The sequence below is a fragment of the Mustela putorius genome, unplaced genomic scaffold (assembly GCF_011764305.1).
Source record: "Mustela putorius furo isolate JIRA1106 unplaced genomic scaffold, ASM1176430v1.1 tig00000585_pilon_pilon_pilon, whole genome shotgun sequence".
Taxonomy (NCBI): domain Eukaryota; kingdom Metazoa; phylum Chordata; class Mammalia; order Carnivora; family Mustelidae; genus Mustela; species Mustela putorius.
Window position 1 is genome coordinate 223,450 of NW_025421424.1, and position 11,228 is coordinate 234,677.

General features: G+C 49.9%; 1 protein-coding gene across 4 annotated transcripts; it reads left to right on the top strand.

Annotated features, from left to right (window-relative positions):
* The first annotated feature begins 1 nt into the window (after position 1).
* LOC123392518 (ral guanine nucleotide dissociation stimulator-like) lies at positions 2 to 2,230 on the top strand. Of its 4 annotated transcripts, XR_006607238.1 has the most exons (5): positions 2 to 18; positions 473 to 547; positions 1,188 to 1,220; positions 1,602 to 1,723; positions 1,902 to 2,212. XR_006607238.1 is itself a non-coding variant. In XM_045081806.1 (4 exons), exons 1-4 carry the CDS (start codon positions 298 to 300, stop codon positions 1,936 to 1,938), a joined length of 465 nt encoding a protein of 154 aa, XP_044937741.1. In that variant the 5' UTR covers positions 10 to 297; the 3' UTR covers positions 1,939 to 2,219. The 4 variants fall into 4 exon arrangements, 3 of the variants coding, with proteins under 3 accessions (XP_044937741.1, XP_044937743.1, XP_044937742.1); XM_045081806.1 differs by having other exon boundaries at positions 10 to 547; positions 1,165 to 1,220; positions 1,902 to 2,219; XM_045081808.1 differs by having other exon boundaries at positions 10 to 547; positions 1,902 to 2,211.
* The last annotated feature ends 8,998 nt before the right edge of the window (positions 2,231 to 11,228 follow it).

The window sequence follows — 11,228 nt, forward strand, 5'->3', positions numbered from 1 at the left end:
GAGGGGCTGCCCAAGAAGGTGAGTGTGCCTGAGGGACAGGGCCTCCAAGGCCAGGGGAGAGGGGCTCCTCCCTGAGGGCTAGAAGCATCCAGATCAGGACAGGTGGGACCTGCCACTCCAGCTCCACCTCCTGCCACCACAGTTGCTCAATGTCTTCTTCCCCCAGTGACCAGGAGGAAGTAGTCTAGCAGGCTGGGTAGAGAATGGATTTGGGGCTGGGGAGGGGCCCAGGGCTCCATAGCCAGGGGTTTTTTGAATTTCAAAAAGCAGGCCCTGGAGGGGATTAGGAGGAGTCTGATGTTCTGGGAGGGTGAGGGGAAAGCGAATCCAGGGGAAGCAACTAAGGGTCCTAGGCCCTTTTCCATGTGGGAAAGTGGGGTGGGCCAGGACGCTGAAGTCTTTTCGGGGAGGGCCCCTGTGGGCACCAGACAGCAGGGACTCATCCATCCCAAACCTACCCCTCATGACACAGGGTGTCGTCCCATACCTTGGCACTTTCCTCTGCGACCTGGTGGTGCTGGATACAGCAATGGAGGACTACCTGGAGGTGGGTGAGCCTGAGGATTGTGGAGGAGGGACCAGAGTCCTGAGGACAGGGAGCAGAGAGTCCCCGGACTGAGCCCTGAGCTCTGAGTCCTTCGGAGACCTCCCTTCCCCACAGCCTCACAGCCGCCCCTAAGAACTGGCATCTCTTGCCCATCTCAGTGCTGAGGGAAGGGACTCTGCGCCCATCTCCGTGCTGAGGGAAGGGAGTCTGCACCCAGACGGGTGGCCCAAGACTGGGCAAGCACCAGCGCATCCTGAAGGTGAAGCTGCATGCGCTCTGTGTGCATGGGCTGCAGCCTCTCCCTCAGACCTTGCCTGTCGGGGACAGTGAAGTCAGGACCCTGCACATCAGCCACACTTCAGGAGCCCAGCAGGCCCTGCCTGCCTGAGGCGTCTGCCGCTCCCTTCAGTCACCACAGACTGTTGTGCTGCAGGGGGGCTGACCTGGAGCCCTTTCACCAGCCCCCAGTCTTCCTTCCTCTGGACCCCAGGGCTTGCCCTAACCCCAGTCTCATTGTGTGTGTGGCTTGGCGGCCCCCTCCTGGGTCCTGGCCTACGCGCAGCCTCAGAACGGGCGGGTGTAAGGTGCTAGGACTGACCGGGGGCCTCTTTCTGAAGGACAACGGTTGTCTGCTTTCCAGGGCAATGAGATCAACCACCGCAAAAAGAATAAGGTGAGCATACGTAGCCCAGGCTGTAGGGAAGGGCAGGCAACCCCTATCAGAGACGCCCCTGGGAAGAACATTGCTTGGCTCCATCCACTCCCCTCCATCTCCCATTTCCTGGGACAGGTTGCTAAGAATGAAGTGCAGGACCCATCGAGTCAGTCAGTAGGGATCCAGAAGGGCATCAAGGAGAACTTCCCTTGATGGAGGAGGGGCTAATTCTACTAGCCTCTGAGAACAGTTTGGGACCAGATGAAGTTGCATGCAGGAGGGTGGTCATGTGTGCCAAGACCCAGGACCCGTCCCCTGTCCCGCTGCTCGGCCCTCACCTGGCCCTGTAGCTTCCCCACCCAGGCTCGGGGTGCATCCTGTGCCTCTCTCCCGGCCCAGGAATACCGAGTCCTCACGGACATCATGCTGCTCCAGGCGGCGGCAGAGAATTACTGCCTAGAGCCCCAGCATCCATTCACGGCCTGGTTCTGGGCTGTGGAGCGGCTCAGCGAGGATGACAGGTGAGGCCCACTCAGGAGCTGGGTCAGGTGACGGCGGGGTGGACTCTTTCTGCTGGCCCCGCCTGGGATCCTCCTTCTAGGGCTCCCTGGGCAGCCAGACACCAGCTGTGGGAAAACCCTGGGAGGGACTCCTGAATGCCAGCTGCTGCTCAACTCACAGGTGTCCCTCTGTCCTTAGCTACACCCTGTCATGCCAGCTGGAGCCGCGGTCCTAGCTGGCCAGCAGAACACAAGCACCAGGACCACTGGCTACAGCCACCATCAGACCTGAACCCGTGCACACTGGCTGAGCCAAGGATTGCCCCTCGGCCCCTGGGCTACTTGTGGTGCACGAGCCCCATCCGCTGCTCAACACCCCTTCCTCTCCCCTACAGAATTACTTGTTCTGGAGGGGGCAATATTGAATATAAATAAAGGGTTGTTATTTAACCACCACAACAACAACAACAAAAAGGAATGAGAACCCTTGGGATTCAAGTTTTCTTACCAAAATAGTAATAGTAATAATAATAATAATAATAATAATAATAATAAAGGTTTTTATTTTCTCCTCTACCTGCCCACGTGTGCGTTTGGTTCTTTTATTTCCTACGGTAATGTACAACGTGTACAGACTCTCTTCTTCATTCCTGAACCCAGAAATCTTACAGAGTCAGCAGCTATTCAATGGGGCAGAAAGGAGAGGAGCCAGCCCTCCTCACTTCTGGTGGCACTACTCAATACTGGTGGCACCTCCAAATGCCGTTTCCTCAGAGGACAGGTTCATTTCTGTGTCAGGCATCTGGGCAAACAGCAGAGACAGCCCTCAGGACCCCTGAGATGGAGACGTTGCAGGTCCTTCCCCAGGAAGGCAACATACCCTGACCAGGAGAGTCCTGGAGAGTTCCTTCCCCTCCCCAGAACTATGTGCTGCCCAGGAGAGGGGCTGCTTCTCTCCCCTCTAAAGCAAGGAGGACGATGTCTTGCTTCCTTGGGGATATGCTATGTGTGCGTGTGCTTGTGTGGGTTTGGACCCAGTATTTGGGACTGACGGTTGTCGAGTTCAGTCTCCTGAATTGCATCAGCACGATGTAGGGAAAACACATGCAAAGAGATCCAACCCTGCCTGTGGAAGCTCCAAAACCTGAGGAAGATATTTTGTAAATGGAAGAAGGGCAGGCAGGACATCCCGTCCTCAGTTTCCCTATAGGCTCTCCAGGTTCACCCTTTACCAAGACTGGAATCCCCCTGGGATCCTTATCCAGGATCTCTGGATCCTTTTTTTCCCTGCTTCTTTTGGGTGAGGCTGGAGAAAAACTAAAGAAACTGGGAGGTGTCCCTGGCTCTATTCACATCTATGCTGACCTAGGAGCTAGGATGTCCAGCCATCCTGCATTTCCTTACGCAGTTCTTGGCAAGGCCGTGGGGCCCTTCAGGCCCCTGACCCTCTTGGTCAGGTCCATGGTAGCCACTGCTCCCTGGCTGGGGCCTGATGGAGCAGAGATTGGTTCTCCCTTGCCAGGATAAAGGTTCGGATCCTTGACCAGAGAAACCCCACACTCTCCTGGCTGGCCAAGGGCACTGTCAGGTCCAGGTGGTTCTGAAGTCCCTGGTCTCCATCATCCACCAGGTGACACACCCATGTTCCACTCACTTGTCTGAAATGGGGAACTCGCCTGACACGGTAGACCAACACACACAGGGAATGTGAGCAGGGGAGAAGCATCTATCATGCAAATGGATGTGAAACGAAGCAAGGGTAGGAATCCTTCTCTCCAGACACAACAGACTCTGAACCGAAGGGGGGAGGTACGAAGCCACAGAGAAGGACACTACTTCCTCGCAAGGGAGGCCATGTAATAGGAGAGAACATCTCGAAATATGTAGACACGCACCAGGGGAGCACCCAAAGGCATCCAACAGTGCATAACAAATTAAGTCACCTTTGACAGCAGTACCATGCAGTGGGGGACTCTAACACCCCACATCTGCTAATGGACACAGGATCCAAACTGACAATCAACAAGGAATCTATGGCTTTGAGGGATGCACCCGTTTCAACACGTAGATGCAGAACCTTCCACCCTGAAACAGCAGCATCCGCAGTGCTTTCCAGTGCACATGGAACATTCTCCAGAGTAGATCACACGTTAGGGCACAACCCAAGTCTCAACAAACTCCAAGAGATGGATATCATCCCACGCATCTTTTCTCAGCACGATGCTACGGAACGCCAAATGAACCCTAAGAGCAACCCTGGAGAGACCACGAATCCATGGAAGTTCAATTACATGCTACCCAACCAGCACTGGGTCAACCCGGAATCCAAAGAGGATGTCCAAAATTACATGGAAGCAAAAGGACACGCCAAGGGTCCCCAACCTTGCAGATACAGCGCCAGGGAAGCTAAGAAGACAGGATCCAGCACCACACAAAAAAAAAATCCCCAATACCATCAGCTGACACATAAGGACCTAGCCAAAGCACAACACAGAGCTCCTGAGCAGTCGCTCAGCCTGGGCGAGTTGGAGCTCCTGCTGTTGGGTGCAGGCTTAGCTTCCATCTCGACTCTAAGTCCCAGCCTGGGGGGTGTTCTTTCCTTTCTCCCAGAACCATCCCCACCAGGGCCACTGGGGAATCAACCCTTCAGGGGGTTCTCGGCAGAGAGAAATGGCCCAAAGGGCCCAGGAAACAACCACCCCTTCCCCGCTGGTGGATCAAGGTGGCCCATTCGCGTTCCCTCTGTGGAACATTCCACAGTGCTTTTGGGGGGACGACCCTCTCAGGCTCTGATGCCCAGGGTTTCTCGGCAAAGGGCAGATTCCGACTGAGTACCCCTGGGAGGGACCTGACACTCTGCACTTCCAGCATGCTCGCAGCTAATGCCCCGGCCACCTGTCCCCGGAGCACACGGAGAGACAACTTGCCAGCGGACCACTGGACAAAACGTCCTCTCTTTCACCACCAGGAAGAGATCGATGCGCAACCGTCTGGCAGCCACAAACAGGTGTTTGATTGTCAGGAAGATCAACAGCCAGGCAGGGCTTGGTCCACCCCCCACAGGCCTCTCCTCCTCTTCTCCTCCAGAGTATAGGGAGGCAGGATGGCAGGAAAGACAGTTTGTTCAGTGGAAGCGAAATCCTGAGCTTGAGTCCCTTTCTCCCTAGTAGCCTGGGCACTCCTACGCTGCTTCCACTGTGGCCTCTGTGCAAGGCCATTCGAAACACCAGTGCTGGCTTGCCAAGTTCCGGGGTACTGGGCAGAAAGCGATGGAACACAAGAGAGTCCCAGGGAAGTGACAACGGGTTTGGTCATGAAAGCTTGAAGCTGTCAAAGACCATCTCTTGCCCTATGTTCCCTTGGTCAGAAACCTTTCAGCAACCGCTCAGAGGAGAGACAGGCAGGTACAGAGCAGGGATGGGGAACCCTGGGAGCCACTGTGGACCGAACCTGGTGGTCTCTTCTCCACAATTCACACAGACCAAGATACAGACGGAAGACTTAACATCCGTGGGTGTTTTGTTAACATGGGCTTTGATTCATGTGTGACTTTTCAGAAACAGAAAAGAATAAAGGGAATCAGGAAAGAGAGGCGATCAAAAAAACACCGGCTCAAATATAGGGAACATACTGGTGGGAACCAGGTGGGCGGAGGGGTGGAAGGGGGTGGGGGTGGGGATTAAGAAGACACTTACTGTGCTGAGCACGGAGTCACATACAGAACTCCTGAATCCCTACTCTTCAACTGAAACGACGAAAATACTCTACGTCCATTAGACTGTATTTTCAAAATTGTCTTTGAAAGGTGGGTATTAGGAGATGGAAGATGAGATTACGCTCTGAGAGTTTCCCAATCAGGTCTCCTCAGGCTGTACGTGAATGCACATTAAAGATCAGTGAAAGAGCCCAAAGACAAAAGTGACATCTGTTGATATGGAAAGGCCAGTGCCCACCTCTGTGATCACAGAAAAAACACACCTTCCTATGATATTGGCTGTCGTAAAAGCATTTCACCCACGTCCCCTTGGAGCTACGCTCCTCTGGTATTTCCATTCTACTTGGTTGTGTGTCTTCATGAAGTAGTTGAAGGAAATATTGCTACCCCGTGTTTGGTGGACTAAAGCAAAGCTGGCTATTTCTAGCCCCTGGAAGACTGGAGCTAGAGGGCCTTCTGGAAAACACTGCACAACTGGATCTCTCATCGTCTTCCAGAGAAGGAAAGGGAGGCCCCACAAGGGCACCAGGGGAACAGGAACACAGAGGAGGTTCTCCTGACACCAGCTTCAGGATCCCAACTCCCTGAGCAAGAATGAAGAACCCCCGTCCCCCCACACACAATGGACACATATCACTGGAATGGGTCAGTTCCCAGGAAAAGCGAAATGCGGCCAAACATGGAAAGGTACACAATAACCTCACTGAAAGAAAGCCCACTGGGATCCCCTGCCCTGGGTCTTAAGTTCCACCTATGCATGAAGCCATTTGATAATCACAGGGGAAGGGAGGGAAAACTGAATGGGAAGCCACCAGAGAGGGAGAAAAACGATGCGAGGCTCTTCCCTAAGAAACAAGCAGAGGAGCCTAACAAATAGCAGGGAGCACATGGGGAGTTAGAGAGGAGAAGGGAGTTGGGGAAAACTGGAAGGGGAGGTGAACCTTGAGAGACTATAGACTCTGGAAAACAATCTGAGGGTTTTGAAGGGGCGGGGGCGTGGGAGGTCGGGGTACCAGGTGGTGGGTATTATAGAGGGCACGGATTGCACGGAGCACTGGGGGTGGTGCAAAAATAATGAATACTGTTATGCTGAAAATAAAGAAAAATTAAATTAAAAAAAAAGCAAAGAAACAAGCAGAGGGTTGCTGGAGGGGAGGTGGGTGGGGGTTTGGGGGACGATTCGGGCAGGAGCATAAAGGAGGGCATGCGATGGGATGAGCACTGGGGGCGAAACGCAACTGAGGAACAGCTGGGCACTACCTCGGAAGCTGAGGAGGTACTGTACGGTGGCTTACTGACTTTCCACAACAACAACAAAATACAATCCAAGGTTCTGTGTTTCCTTGATTTTCAATGTGGAAAATACGGGATGATTTCTTTTCTTCCCTCAAGCAAGGAAATGACATAGCCTATTCACGAGGAGGCAATGCTCAGGACATTCTACCCCTTTCAGCCCTAGAGAGGTTTTCAAACAGGCTTTCACCAGTTGCAGTCCTCATGCCCTTCTAGTCATTTCGGAGCACTCTTGACAGGGGGGGCAAACCCTTTTTTTCTTCAAGGTGACTCTCACCCCAAGCAGGTAATATCCCTACGTGCCACAGGAGCGACTACAGGTGCGCCCCCTCCATCCTTTCCGAGGGCCTCACTACAAGTTTTCCAGAAAGGTGGCATGAATAGTAGTGGCTGGAAGGTGGATGCTGCATGACATCCATCCCTTTGTTCACTTGAGGGATGACTAGGGGCAGGGTCTCCATCTCAGTCGTGGACGTGCCAGAGCTCTCCAGCTCCCCTTCAGACACGGCCCTGCCCTCTCTCCCATAGAAGAACCTGCAGAACTACGTGACCATGAACTGGGAACACACAACAACGGTACAAAGGTCTTACCTGAATTCAGCTCAGCATGGCAATGACAGACTGGTCCCTCTTGGAGGTTGTTCCCAGTGTCCTTGAGGCATTCGAACCCCTTCTTGGCGGCTGACTCCAGACAGTGGCTCACCTGTCACAGTGGCTCACGACAGAGGGATGAGAAGTTCCTCGGAGACAGGTGTCACCACACCACTATCATCACCCTTTGTCGTGGAAGAAGTCTATGTCCCTCGTCGGATTAAGAAACCCTTCAAACAGGACTGGAGCAGGGTGCAATAAAAGGCTCCCTTTGAAGAAGGGCTGAGCTTGGGGACATGTCCAGTCCTATGTCTCACTGCTGCCATCACCACACACAGTGCTGCCCCAAATGGGCAGGGTACCATTTCCAGTACACGGCTCCTGCTCGCCCACCGTACCTATTCCTATCATCGCGCCATCGCATCTGGTCAGGACCCCAGCATCAGGCCTGTGCGTCTCCAGTTCCTGCTGCTGCCTGCCTCCACCAGCGATCCTGTTTCATCTCTGAATTCCGAGCGCCGCGGCATCCATCTTCCTCACCTTCACAAAACAGGATTGCGCAATGATTTCATGGATACGGCCTGCAAGGCACAGGATGGAAAAGAAAAGGAAACTCACACACGGGACATTCAGGACACTTAAAATCTTTGTGACTTGAATGACGTTATCAACCAAGGGAAAGCACAGTCCAGAAGTCGGGAGAGCATGTTTGCAAACCTGGGTCTGAAAGGTTCTCAATACCCACAATATATAGAGATCTCAGAAACTCAACAACACCAAAATAAATAAACAAACAAACAAACAAATAAATAAATAAAATTTTTGTGTGAATGTACATATGGGAATTAGAAATAACCTCGAATCTATACAAATGGAATGAAATGGAAAGGATACTTCCCAGCAATAATATTTCAGGAAATTCTAATTATAACAAGCAATGACATACCATTACATAGCCATGAAGTTGACTCGCCATGGATACTGGCTGGGGAAATACTTAGAATACTCGAAAAGTTCAAGTGTTGGCCAAGATGCAGAGAAGTTGGAACCATGTTTTTTGTGTGTGATAGGAATATTTAAGGGCATTGTTTTGGTATTAGTAAGGCAGTCCTTCATAAAAATCAACTTTGAAAATGCCATGTGTTTTAGTCATTGCACTTCTGCAGTAGATAACCAAATTAATGGACAGGGTAGTCTTGATGATTTATCTGAGCACACCTTTTCATGCCAACGTTGTTCCTAAAAGCTAACCCATGAACGCAATCCAAGTATCTGTCCAGGGAGGAAAAGATGTATATACAGTCATTGGGATAGTATTCATTCTGTAAAGAGGAAGAAAACATTGGCATGCCCCACCATATGGGCGAATGTTGAGGATAGTATGCTAAGTGAAAGGAGTATTCATGAAAATACCAACTTTGACTCCACTCTTAGGACCTACCTAACGTAGATTCCTAAGGACAGAAAGTAGAATGGTGTTTGCCAAGGGTTGGAAGGAGGCGCTCATGGGAAGAGTCTGAGTCATGCTAAAGAGCTTTAGATGGACAAGATGCAAGGAAATGGGAAGGTGAGTTCCAGGGAGCTTAGACAAAGATATTACTGCTTTCACGACATTTAGAATGTACTCCTTGAACTTCATGGACTTCATGACCTAACAATAAATTACACTGGAAAGTGTAATTTGCTAAGATGGTGAAATGAACACAGGACCATTTCATCTGACCATTTATACCCTTCCAGGTAGGTCCTATCTCAGCCATTTGACTTCAGCCATTTTCCTTGAGACAACATGGAGCAAACAAAATGTTGTCCTTCTGTGCCTTTTTCAAGGTTTAAAATCAGACTTGCCCCAAACAGGACAACTTTATGCGAGAAGGTAATTTTCAGAGTTAATGTCTTGAGACATTTTATTCCTTGATCATGTTTTTAAACAAAACCCAAATTGAACATTCTACTTCATCTACTTGAATTTTCATTCACTGATTTTTCAACTCAGAACCCAGTGTTGATGCACGTGGCCTGGATGTCACTATGCCTATCATAACCTACCGACTTTAGGTTCTGCTGTTTTCAGTTTGGTTTACCTGTCATTCCTTTGCCAAGTCAACTTTCCTGAGGTTCATTATGAATGGTAAAATATCCTTGGCTCCAGTTGTATTGAAGGAATTGACACTGAGCACCATTTCAGCTACACAACACAATGATTTAATTTTCCTAGGCCCTAAAAGGATGACCAGAATAAGTTGACCACCATCACCTCTTAGAGATACAAAGAGAAAAGAAAGAGCAAAGAAAGGAAATGTTCTTCTTTGTGTGATGAGATCTCTCCAGATGGCCTCTCTTAACACCTCTCAAATACACCATCGAGCAGTATGAACTGTAGTCATAAGGTTGTACATGACGTCCCTCTTATATCTTTCTCTTACAACTGGAAGTTTGTAGCTCTCCATGATTCACTCAATCCCTGCCCCACCCTCTGCCCTCTGCTTCTGGCTCCTTCAATCTGAAGGCTTTTGCTGAGTTTGCTTTTCTCCTTTTCTCTTCTTGGTTTCAGATTCCACATAAAAGGGGAAAATATATCTTTTTTGTAGTATCTTTCTATATCTCTATTCCTGCATACACTTAGCTTTTGGCCTTCCTCTCACTTATTTTCACATGGCTTAAAAGTCCAGGTTTCATCACATTTGTCATGATTTCCTTTCCTATGAATAAATAATATCCTAATATAGATTTAAACTCCTCTTTACCCTGTCAACACTAATGAGCATGGTTGTTTACAGTGTCTTGCCTGTTGTAATTAATGCTTGATGAAGAAGAAACAGAATAAGAAGAAGAAGGAGGAGGAGGAGGAGGAGAAGGAGAAGAAATAATTGTCTTTGAACATGGAGGTGGATGCTCAGATTTCTTGAACATATCCCTTGATTTTTTTCATTATTGTGTAATGATAGTCACCATTAAATGTATCATTAGTTTTTGTTGCAGTGTTCCAAGATTGTTTTATGTACAACAACAAGTGCTCCATGAAATATGTGCCCTCCTTAATAACCCCCACCAGGCCCACACATCTCCCCTCCAAAACCTTCAGCTTGTTTCTGAGAGTCCACAGTCTCTCAGTTCATCTCCCACTCATATTTCCCCCAATTCACTGTTCCTTTCCTTCCTCCAATGTCCTCCATGTTAATCCTTGGGTTCCACGTGTGAAACCATATGCTAATTGACCTTCTCTGCTTGACTTATTTCACTCAGCACCATTTCCTCCAGTTCCATCCATGTTGATGCAAAAGTTAGGTATTCATCCTTTCTGATGGCTGAGTAATATTCCATTGTATATATGGACCAAAGCTGCTTTATCCATCCTCTGTTGAAGGGCATCTTGGCTCTTTCCACAGTTTGGCTATTGTGGACATTGCTACTATGAACCTTGGGGTACATATGGCCCTTCTTTTCACAACATCTGTATTCCTTGGTTTTCCGTATGCCAAAACCACTTGTTCATGGACCACATGGAGAAACAAGGTGTCAGCGGTCCAATCCAAAAATGTTCACCGCTTTCAGCACAAAATAGTGATTTATCAGCACCAGTTTGACAGCAACAAAGAGGCATTTTGAAAGCCAGGAAAATGAACAGCAAGGACAGGGCTTTGTCCACACCTGCAAGGGTCTCCTCACATTCTCTTCCTCAGTAGGTTGAGTCAGGATGGAAGGCGTCAATAGTGTATGGGTTTCATTAGGCCAGTGGCTTCCCTTTCTTCTTTCCTCCTGGATCTCTGTGATGTGTGCAGAGCACAAACTCCTTTTAAGAGGGATGGCTGAAACTGAAAATGGGTATGGTGGGAGCCTGAGTTCCTGAGTCAGCCCTGACATGTGGGCAGAGGCAGGCGCTGGTGGCCACCCTGAGTGTGGTGCACAGGGTTACTTGGAAATCCA

What these genes read in the sequence shown, in the direction of transcription:
- LOC123392518 (XM_045081806.1), top strand. Translation starts at nt 298, where the DNA reads ATGTTCTGGGAGGGTGAGGGGAAAGCGAATCCAGGGGAAGCAACTAAG. An exon ending in CAATGGAGGACTACCTGGAG is followed by an intron (nt 548 to 1,164) that starts GTGGGTGAGCCT and finishes CTCTTTCTGAAG; the next exon opens with GACAACGGTTGTCTGCTTTC. An exon ending in CGGCTCAGCGAGGATGACAG is followed by an intron (nt 1,724 to 1,901) that starts GTGAGGCCCACT and finishes CTCTGTCCTTAG; the next exon opens with CTACACCCTGTCATGCCAGC.